The 11548-nt window shown below is 41.3% G+C and overlaps 1 protein-coding gene across 7 annotated transcripts in view; it reads right to left on the reverse strand.

Annotated features, from left to right (window-relative positions):
• Cep295 (centrosomal protein 295) overlaps window positions 1–9836 on the reverse strand; it is a 44661-nt gene extending 34825 nt beyond the window's left edge. For 6 of the 7 annotated variants that reach the window (XM_036193974.1, XM_036193973.1, XM_036193975.1 and 3 more), the window contains exons 1-5: window positions 9719–9836; window positions 6733–6866; window positions 4942–5142; window positions 3411–3535; window positions 2298–2391 (exon numbers count right to left, since the gene is read on the reverse strand). In XM_036193974.1, coding sequence (XP_036049867.1) covers window positions 2298–2391; window positions 3411–3535; window positions 4942–5142; window positions 6733–6866; window positions 9719–9836 — 672 coding nt within the window. The remainder of the gene's footprint in view (window positions 1–2297; window positions 2392–3410; window positions 3536–4941; window positions 5143–6732; window positions 6867–9718) is intronic. The other variant, XM_036193976.1, reaches the window with a different exon arrangement.
• Between the last annotated feature and the right edge of the window lie 1712 nt (window positions 9837–11548).

The raw sequence follows: 11548 nt of genomic DNA on the forward strand, positions 1-11548 counted from the left end.
TTACCTCAGTGAAGTCTAAAGAAATGGATCCATGGGAAGCTAGTGCCGCAGGAGAAAGATGATGATTGTATAATCAGATCTTGATAGAAACTCTGGTTCTCTACTCAGGTTAGTCAACCCTTGATCTTCACCTTTCCTCACATGTGAAGCAGGGATAACTTTTACTCTGCATGGTTATCACAGTGAGTAAATGTGACATCCTAAAACCACAGATATGCAACAGTGCCCACTCACTACATCATAGGAACAGTTCCTGGGTAAGAGTTTAGTATATCCAAATTATATTTTTCCCTTGGATTAAATAAATAAAACTCTTGTTTCTTATTTGTTTGCTTGGTTTTTCATGAGTGGGTCTCATCTCATAGTGTAAGGTAGCTTCCAACTTGCCATGTAGGCAAGACTGGCCTTGAATTTTTAAAAAAAATTTTTTTTTAATTTTACATACCAACCACAGTTCTCCCTCCCAAGCTCCCATCTACTTCTCCAAAAGGGTATGACCTTGAACTCTTGATCTTCCTGCCTCCACCTCCAGGAGAATGCTGCCATGCCTGCTAAGATACTCTTAGTTTGAAAAGCCTAAATAGTTTACATCTCTTTCCTCAGGTTTCTCCTGTTTGAATTTTTATCTGTGTGAAGAAACAGTGCCCCTGATGTATTGTATATATATGACAGAATGTCTTAAAGGGCACACCTTACCTTCAGGATCCCCAAACACTCCACAACTCAGCCCTTTAAACAAAGTCCTATTCTTTCCTTTGGTATCACAAACTCACAACCAGCTCAAAACATATTCTAAGACACTGTTCTTTTCCCAACACCTGAGTAGGTCTGAATAAAGAACCTACTCAAAACATTCCTTTTTAACCAAACAAGAATACAATCACCCAGATCTTAGTTTGTAAGAGCTATATAGCTATATAGCTACAGACAACAACACACAAACAAAGCAAGGCTCTCTGAAGACCCGGAAGTGGGGCTGTGTATGTTCACAGAGAACCAGTCATCTGCTGGGCTAGAGAACCAAGCAGCACTTGGGAAACATGGATACAGGGCCAGCTTGAAGAGCCTTCTCTTCAATGATATGAATTTCAGAAAGAAAAAAGAATAATGACAATAGCTATGTGTAGAAAAATAAAACTCAATACCTTCAGAATGATGCTCACAAAAATGAAAGACATCCATCCTCACTGCTAAATAAACAAATAAAAAACTGCAACAACAAATTTGCTGCTCTGGAATTGATAATTCTACCCATCCTGCACTCTGAAAAAGCATTTTACTTCAAGAAGCTAAAGTTATTTTGGCTTATGAATATTGGAATATAATAAAAACTCTCAAAAGGCATCATAGGTTAAAAGAGTGCCTGCATTCTACTATCTTGCATGGTCCTGGGGGAGTGGCCGAAATAGGATACTTTCACCTGGGCTCCACTGGATCATGTGTTGTTACATGGCAGGTGGCCCAGTGAGAGCAGAGAAGACATCAGAAGGGAAGACCCCAGAGCCTGACACTCATGCTGATCGATCGATCTCTCTCTCTCTCTCTCTCTCTCTCTCTCTCTCTCTCTCACACACACACACACACACACACACACATACACACACACAGGATAGACATACTCACACAGGTATTAAGTTTTAAAGCTTCTATGCTAATATAAATAAGAGAATCGATTGTTTCCTCCCTTTCCCTTCAAAACAAAGTCTTACTGTTTTGCTCACTACTCATCTCCTGCCTCAGCTTCACAAGTGCTGAGAATATAGGTATGAGCCAGCATGTCCATTCTAGTACTCATAAAATTCAACTATTTTAAACATATAAACATATAAACAAAACTGAGTCTAATCACAAAGTACACACTCTACTACTATAAATAACCTTCTCATGACCTTATGATTGTAAACAAAGTTTTAACTGTATCTGAGCTCTACTTCTTTATTAGATTGTGAGCGGCCAAATTCAGAATATGGGCTGTCTAAGACAACTAAATAACTTTTTTTTTTTGACAAATAAAGGCTATAAAAAAATAAAAAACCAGAACGATTAGTAGGACTATAAAAACCAAAACCACTACGCTTCACAAACACAAAATTCCCACTGGAGAAACCTCAACACATAGTAGGTATTAGGTAAAACTGAGAAAAATGTCAGTATTTTATTTTTTTAAAGAATTCTTAAAACCATACATTAAAGTATTTGTAGGTAAAACAGTATTTAAAAATTTTAAAATATTCCATATATACTCCTATATTATTACACAATTAAAACTTGTTTAAACCAAGCTCTAGGCAATTCACCTCAAAAGGGGCTGGGACAGGAGGCGGCAGCCTGGCCACTTTAGCTGATCTCTCTTTTTCCACAAGCAACGCTTCCTTTCGAGCTCTTATGTGCCTTAAAAAATAAGAGATGCCGCCAATTAGTCTCTTAGGTAATACCTGCTGTCACCAAGAGGAACAGAAATGCATTTACTTGATATCATTACCCAGAGTTAAAAAGGTAAAAGCCAGAGACTCATCTTGTAGCTGAGTGCACACTCAATTGCAGTTTGACCAAGCAAACATGTAAGAACAAGTTTACCAACTACAAGAGGCTTATCTAAAGACAGGAGGGTCAAGTGAATAATCACAGAGAGCAGTAGTTCTCAACCTTCCTAATGATTCAACCCTTCATACAACTCCTCATATTGTGTGACCCCCAACCATACAATTAATTCATTGATACTTCATAACTGAAGTTTTGCTACTGGTTATGAATCTTAATATAAATATCTGATTTGCAGATGGTGTTAGGTGACTTGTGAAAGGGCCCTTTGACTCCACCTACAGGTTGAGAACCATTAGTCTAGAGTTCTTTATAGGAAGAGCAGAACTAAAAATGGTGTAAAATGACCACTGCAGACCAGTAACAACATGCAAAAACTACTGACAACTGAAGTTCTCCAGTCTACAACCTTGTGTTTTGTGTGTGTTGTTGTGTATTTTGTTCTGTCCCTGGCTGGCCTAAAACTTGGTATGTAGACCAGGCTGGCTTTGAACTTACAAAGATCTACCTGCCTTTGCCTTCCAGGTGTTGGAACCAAAGGTGTGCACCACCATGTCCTGCCCCAAGATCTCTTTAATGTTCTTAACCACATAGATTTTTTTTTTACTTCCTTTTTCCATCAGAGACAGTTTTTGGTTAATATTAAGTCTGAACTGTCCATACATTTCTTCAGAAACTTAGCAACTGCCACTGAACTCAGAAGGTTCGCTCAGCTAGGTAAAGCATCCTTACTGCATTAGTGAGCACAGTTCGGAATGCAATGGACACACAACCTTCCTTCCTTAGTATGTCCTTACACTGCCTCCAAAGGCCCTCTATTTTTAGTCACATTGCCGTCAGCTGAAAACATGGTCAAGTTATTATGTTACCTGGTTCTCTGTTTAATTAACATTTCTTTTTGACTTTTCTGCACTTTAAGGGCTTCTTTATGCCTCATTTCAGCTTTTCTTTTTCTTTCTGCTGCCCGCCGAGCCAGAGCATCCAAGTCAGGTTCCTAGAAGTATATATGGCTTAAAAAGTCATTTTAAAGTAGATGAACAGAAATGTGTCTATTTGATATCAACACAGAAGTTACCTTTTTTAAAAAAAAGGTTTATTCATTTATTTTATGTGTATGACACTCTATCTGCATGTACAACTTTATGCCAGAAGAGGGCACCAGATCTCATTACAGACGGTTGTGAGCCACCATGTGGTTGCTGGGAATTGAACTCAGGACCTCTAGAAGAGCAGCCAGTTGTTCTTAATCACTGAGCCACCTCTCCAGCCTCAAAGTAACCTTTCAATTCTGTCATTCCTTCCCACAGTATACAGATATTTTCCAAAGTATGGGAATGATACCACTACTGTCATACCATAATAGCAATCATTTAACTTAGTATAAAAACATAAAATATCAAGCTACTTTGAATAAGGGTTAAATTAACCAATAAAATATTTTATTTAAACGGGAACATCGAATTTATAGTAATACAGTAGGCTGTTTTGTCTACAAATCATGAGTGTCATTCAAATGAGTTAGGCTTGGGAAGATGTTTAAACACAAGGCTGACCGTGACCCCAAAAAAGGTAAAAATAAATCACTACAATAAATAACAGTAGAACGTAGGGCTATTGGTAAAAACACACAAAAACCAAGATGCCATATCCCCTCAAGGTACTCCTTTTCCTCAATAATAGCTATTGAAGATGAGTCTTCTTTGGAGCCAGCCTGTTTACTGTGTGACTGACTCTGGGATGACAAACTGGCATTTCTTTCCTTTATCCTTCCCCGTTTCCATTTTCTTTAGTTCTGTTACATAGCCTTGACTGACCTGTAACTTACTATGCTGACCAGGATGGCTCAGAGCTTAAGAAGTCCTCCTGTCTCTTTACTTGCGGGTTGGGATTACAAACATCCACGTGTACCACACCTAGCCAAACTGCTTTTTTTCCAGCCCTAAATCACAGTCAGCAACAAAGGACTCAAGGACCTGCTCAAACACTGAGCTTTCCTCTGCCTTTAGGAAAGTCATCAACGAAACCTAAGTGCATATGTATTCACTACTATGTATTTAGAGGTCAGGAATGAATCTGAGTTTGGAAATCTGAATTTAGTTCCCCAGATCTAGTCAAACTGCTTGAGACAGACAATTTCTGATTGCATAGGTTACCATCTTTTATACAGGCAGGAATGAGAAGAAATAATGCTAACTTGGACACCAGAGGAAGAAAGGTGTGCTTGGCATGATTTACAAGGAAACAAATAACACCATTATTCTCACCATAGATTAAACTGATTTAGAAAAGGTCAGCTTGCTTTCCCAGTTCTATACATTAAAACACGTTTCCTATAATCACTCAATAAATCCAGTTTAGTATACCACACTGTCTCAATCAATGATGAGATGCGCCACTCACATTTTCTTTAGCCTGTCGATGTCCCTCTCCCGTATGTCTTAAACTTGCCAAATACAGTTTTTCCAAGTTTTGTATTTTCTGGTTTTGTGCTTCTTCCCATTCTGTCCTTAGCTCCTCAGCCAACCGCGAAAACTGCTGATTCCGCCTCTGTTTTATGTCTTCTCTTCTCTGGAAGGCAATGCCCCTTTCTTGTTCTCGAACCTGAAAGATGAGTATTTCATACAAAATATATGAAGGGGGTTTAAACATTTTTAAAAATCTAACTGAGACTAGGAATTCAGATGAATTCTCTTCAGGTGTATCAATTTTCCTAAATACTTGTTAAGTAAGGACTATGGTTAGCAGAATATCCAACCGACAAAGAAACAACAGGGGAGGGTTATTTGGAAAATTTTTTATTGCATTCACTTATTTATGTATACGTGTGTCATAGCCCAGGAGCCAGCGTTCAGCCTGCACGAGTTCCCTGGTATGAGGTCCCTGGGATAGGACCTGGGTTGGAAGCTTTACCTACTGAGCCATCTCAGCAACCCCCAAAGCTATTTCTAAAGTCTCTTAATTGAGTTGTTTCAACTGCTCTCTCTACCCTCAATAACATACAAATGCTAAAACAGGTAGGCCATTTCACAAGTTTCATAGCCAAAGAGGTCAGATAAGAGTTCCCTCTCCAGGGTATATCATCTCTGACTCTAGATAGAAAGCTATTACCTTACTCACAAAGGCTTAACTTTAGAAATTTCCTAATACATTTGTCTTAGAAGCTGATATAAATAGTCTGTTTCGCCGGGCGTTGGTGGCGCACGCCTTTAATACCAGCACGGGGGGAGGCAGAGGCAGGCGGATCTTGGTGAATTCGAGGCCAGCCTGGTCTACAGAGCGAGATCCAGGAAAAGGCGCAAAGCTACACAGAGAAACCCTGTCTTGGTGTGTGTGTGTGTGTGTGTGTGTGTGTGTGTGTGTGTGTGTGTGTGTATCTGTTTCATCTTTCCAGTAGTCTTCTCCAGATTCCTTCTAAGCTTCCTTTTCTAATTTTCACCAACTATGGATCATTTAGAAATGGAGCAGTAAGATTTTAAGAGCCAGAAATTGAGGGAGATTACTGCAAAATAGTATCTCCTGGATATAACCGAACTGTTGTATACATGGACTTATGGTGGCTGACACAAGACCTGCATAAGATCAAGCCAGTCATTACTCCTGAATGGAGAGGGAGTGCTCATGATGCCCCACGCCTAGCTAAGGAGCTCCTGGGAGCTGATAGCTGCGGGGGAGTTAGTTTTCTTCAGCATGTGGCCCAATGGTAAACTGCCCATGCTCCAGTGGATGGCAGTACACACATGCAGGTGCAGGCAGACTTAAAGGAACTCAGTGAGTTATTGGGGGAAAAAAAGTAAACGAAAAAGATAGCATGAAGTAGGAAGAATGTGAGAGGAAGTTGGGGAGGAAATAGAGGTTGAAGAGAGGGGTGGATATGATCTAAATACATTGCATCCACATATGCAATTACCAAAGAATAAAAATTACACACACACACACACAGATATATATATATATACATTTAAACAACTATTTTCCAATACTTGAGTTAAGCACTATTTTTCAACTCTTCTCCAATCTGCTTACCATCAGCTTATGTTTCAAATGTTCCAAAACTGGTTTATACACAAGAACCAAGTCTCTTTCAAGGACAGAAAAAGCTCATAAATTCAACAATTCATTTAGAACGATCTAATCCAAAAAATACTAAGGACTTGAGGAAGACAAGAAATTTAGAATCCAGGTAAATGATACCTGAAGCAATCTTAGTTTCCGTCTTCTTTCATAATCTTCCTTCAAAATGAAGGCTTCCTCATTAGGACTCAATCTCAGCTTTCCAGTGTTCATCACCTTTCTTTTCATTTCTGCGTATTTTAAATATAAAGGATCTGAATTGAAGAGAAATAAACAGAGGAATGTCTATAAAAGATATTATTAAAATAGGGCAACAATTAAAATAATGTCAAAACTTCAATCCGTTACTTACATACATATATGTATGTGTGTGTGTGTGTGTGTATTAGCATAGGTAAACAAAGTCCAACTTATTTACAAACAGTTATAAATTTGGTCTTTAGACCACTGGTTGTCATATGGATGAGAAAAAAAATTAAGAGTAGGTAGAATTGCTCAGAAGTTTGTCCCTACCTATAGCTGACTGACAATAATTCAGACATTTTTTCCCTGTTTTGGCATTTCCAGAATTTATTAAGCACTTAAAAGATGTGTTGGCATTGAATAAATGTTTTATCAAAAACAATTTAACACCGGTAGCCTGTACTTCAACAACAACAAAAAAAGGTAACTTTAAGGGCCCCTGGTTTGCTATATACAATTTGACCACCCAGTGCCACTAAATTCCATTGAATTTTATCAATCCCATGGGCTTAGTCTAAAAGATTCCTCATCAATTACAAACATGTTGTACTAGTTAAAGGTTCTACTGTTTCAATAAAACACCATGACCAAAAGCACTTGGGAATAAAAGGCTTATTTCAGCTTACAGTTCCACATCACAGTCCATCATTGTGGGAAGTCAGAGCAGGAACTCAAATGGAAGAAACATGGAGTCAGGAGCTGATGCAGAGGCCATGGAGGCATGCTGCTCACTGGCTTGCTCAAGCTGCTTATACCACTCAGCACGGCCAGCCCAAAGATGGATCAGTACACAGTGGGTCTGGCCCTTCCACATTATCATCAATCAAGAAAATGTATTATTACAGATGTGCCCACAGGCAGACTTTGTGCAAGCATTTTCTCAGTTGAAAATCCTCTTCCTAAACAACTCTGTGTCATGGTGACACAAAACTAACCAAGATTATGTTATTCTTTTTTAAAAAAAATGACCATTTAAAAAAACAACCTATAGAATAATTCTAATTGGACACATGAAGTACTTAGATTCCTAAGTCTATTATTCTACTGCCATTTTGGTGGTGTCCTTGTCCGTCCTATGCTTCCTTTCTGTCTCTGTGGTTCTGAGATGGAACTAGGGCTCTGCACCTGTTCATGCTTCCACTGCGCTATAACCCCACTCCTCTCCTCTAGAGCTTAAATTTTAACATGCTCTTATTAAAGGAGTATGGTATTGGAAACTAGACTGTGATATCTATAGCTGGTGGGATTTGAAAACTCTTTCCAAGTAATTTTGGGACCAGTCTGCTCCCATGATCACTCAGCATCACCACCCCATTATGATTTTATCTGAGGTAAGTACACATGTTCCTGGTCTCTTCTCAGTGATGAGCAGGCAAACTGTATCACTAGATATTTACAGCTCTGTGAAGTGAGCTTAAGCTCAGCCTCTTCTAAGGAGCTGTCCTCTATGAATGAGCTTTACTCACTCATCTCACCTAGAATACAGACTATCTGGATGCATATTCAAAAAGGGAAGGGTTACCCTTTAGTTTTTCACTAATTACTATCCGTCTTTTGTAGAACGATAGTAGTTATAGGTTTTTTTATTTAACTCAATACTCAAATAAATATAATAACTTAAAAATACTGTTTCAATGAAGTGCTTGGATAATCTAGTAAGAACCAATACATTTTTCAGTGAATTCTCCATCACGTGTGGCCAGGACAAATATGGTCTTATTCATCACCTTGTGTTTCTTGTCTAAAAAACTGTTTTGCACTTTATAGATAATTTAGGGTGGACTGAATGAGAGAGAGATTTAATACATTACCACATGGGCAGATGCAGTCATGATTATATACAAGAGGTCTGATGTCAAACAGGAGTAATTGCTTGAATGGAAAACCCTTTCCAATACATCCTGATATTGTCACTTTTTAAAGATTTGTTATTATGTATACAGAATTCTGCTTGCATATATGCCTGCATGCCAAAAGAGGGCACCAGATCTCATTATAAAAGGTTGTGAGCCACCATGAGGTTGCTGGGAATTGAACTCAGGACCTCTGAAAGATCAGCCAGTGCTCTTAACCTCTGAGCCACCTCTCCAGCCCCTACTGATAGTCTTAAGAAAAAACAAAACAGAACAAAAACAAACTTCCACGATGTTTGGGGCTCCAAGGGAAGAATATTATAAGTTGCTTGCCATAGGAGAAAATTATTACTTCTACACCTACCAAGTAGACTCCTGTTGCCTGGTTTATTCACTAGTCATTTCTATCCGTGTGTGGTTAAGTTTTATGTTTTGTAGCTGTCTAATAATAGATACAATAGGACTTACTTTGATATATTTCATTCTGAGAATTAGGCAGTATCTGACACACAGTAATCACATTAATACAGGCTTCCGCAGAGGTGGATGCAAGAGACAACATTGCCATTCACTAGCAGAAGGCAGTAGCCAAGTCTCAAATGCCTTGGGTCTTGTTTCTTTACTCCGCGTACTAAGTATGTGGCTTTATTAGTGCGAAACCGCCTAACACTTTCTAACAAGAAGATTGACGACAACTATTCGTTGCTGTGGTTTCTTGAGGCAGGGTTTCACTATGTCGCCCAGGCTAGTCTTGAACTCGAGGCACTCCTCCTGCCTCAGCACTGCCTCGCGAGTGCTGGGATCACTGGGTAAACCAACACTCCCGGCCGGGGCTGCTATTCTTTCAAAGCTGAGTGTGACAGAGAGGACCAGGGGAGCTACGGATGGCGGATCCCGCAGAAGGGCCGTGCTCTCTGCAGGACCGGCCTCGGGGCGGCTTAAAGGGCCGGAAGGCTCGCCCGCCTGCTCGCGGCCTGCCCGGAGAACCCTGCTGGGCCTCCGTCACTCACCTGACAGCGTGTGCGGTCGGACCTCACCGCACACAGGCGTCCGCAGCCAGCCCGCTACCCAGCAGCCGTTTGGGTGCCCGCGGGACGGCCATCGCCAGGACCCCGTCACTTCCGCCATTCAAACGGCCCACCAATGGCGGGAGCGGACGGCGGGAAGCAGCCTGGTCCCGCCTCCGCCGGGGCCGCCGGGTAGGCCGCGCCTTGCTGAGACCCCGCCCACGTCCAGCCCCGCGTACATGGAGCCCCGCCTACGTGCGCGCACGCGCAGTCTTGCGCAGGAGTCCATTATTCTCCCAACTGCCGGGGGTGACCAGTCTCACTTCCTCTCTGGCGCTCCGTGTGCTTCACAGACCGGGAACCAGAGATGTAGGGAAGGGAAGCTCGCTGGCGAGCCATGAAGGGGGACGTTAGTCTTTCGTGTTCTTGAGGCGCGTTTGGTTCTGTTGCCTGGTACTTCGAGCTTGTGTTTGTTGACCTGCTGATTGAACAAACATGTGCTCTACTCAGCGGGCGTCTTGGACAAGAAGTCCTCAAGTGGAAATTTGGGATTGAGACGTGTTCTGTTTTTAATAGGAGACCATGAGGAATCAAAGCAAGCGCAGTGAGCTGAGAGAGCATTTCTATTGCATGCTAGCTGGGACCCTAAACCACTGGAGTCATAGTTTCTCTTTAGACCTGTATTGCTGTAGACCACGCCACCCTGGAATGTCCAAAGTGGTGTATTCTTTTCACCTGGCATCTGTTTCCTGTCAGCTAAGGGCTCGGCTGGAAGTGTTCAGTGGAGTGCCTGCCTCCCTGTGCCTTTACCATGGGGACCAGACATCTATCGCACTGCTTGTTAGCTGGGTTTTCAGAGGCAGAGTCCTAAGCGTTCTCCCAGAAAGAGTGAGGCTGTTAGTGACTTTGTAGGGGAAGCTGAGGCTTTGTAATTTTGCTGAATTTTATTGGCTAAGTATCAGGGCCAGCCCAAACTCAAGTCAGGAGAAAATTAAGTCTTTATGGGCATCTTAGTCCCCTGCGGTGTCTTTAGTAATACTTGAGCTGCCCTCTTCCCTGAGTCCATGGGAGACTCAAAGGTTAAGAATCATGTGAAGGCACTTTGCAGATTCTAAAAACCATAAGGTCTTTTTGTGTGTTTTCTTTCTTGCTCAGAACTTTGCCCTTTGATACAGACCCAGCCCCTCAGCACAGAAGTATGACCAAGACAGGACAATTGTCATCCTCTATCTCCCTTGTCATTGTGACTGGCCCATGGATGGGTACATGATCTCAACTGGGCCAACAGTATTTTGTAGTAATTGTTCTTACTGGAACCAGCAAAAATGAACACGTTTTTCAAGTTCATGCTGGGCTATGAATCTAGAGCCTCGCTGAGTGAATTCTTCATTGAGTGATTCCACACAAGCTGATCTGAATGAAGGCAGAAGTTTGACACACATCAGGGAGCATGCGAAGGAATTCCAACAGTGTCCAAACCCCTGGATGCAGCCATCTCTGACATCAGCAGCACCCCTGGTCATTTTGTATCTTTCTGACAGGAACCCTGGATTTAAGATGTTTTCAATATGGGGTTCTGTGTTTCGTTTGTGAGACACCATCTTATTGAATGTTCTGGAACCATGTGAGTTCAAGACCAGGCTGGCTTTGAACTCTCTCTAATGCTGGGATTAAAGGCATGTGCCACTACAACTTGTCAGGTTACAGGTTATAGTCTATAGACAGAATATCTTGCATCTTGGGAGCTAAAACAGAATAATGGCTGAGATATGGGATCCAGAGTCCAACTTCATGGATGTAAATTCCTGGCTTACCGACTCTGACCCTGTGCTA

The sequence above is a fragment of the Onychomys torridus genome, chromosome 7, assembly GCF_903995425.1.
Source record: "Onychomys torridus chromosome 7, mOncTor1.1, whole genome shotgun sequence".
NCBI classification, from domain to species: domain Eukaryota; kingdom Metazoa; phylum Chordata; class Mammalia; order Rodentia; family Cricetidae; genus Onychomys; species Onychomys torridus.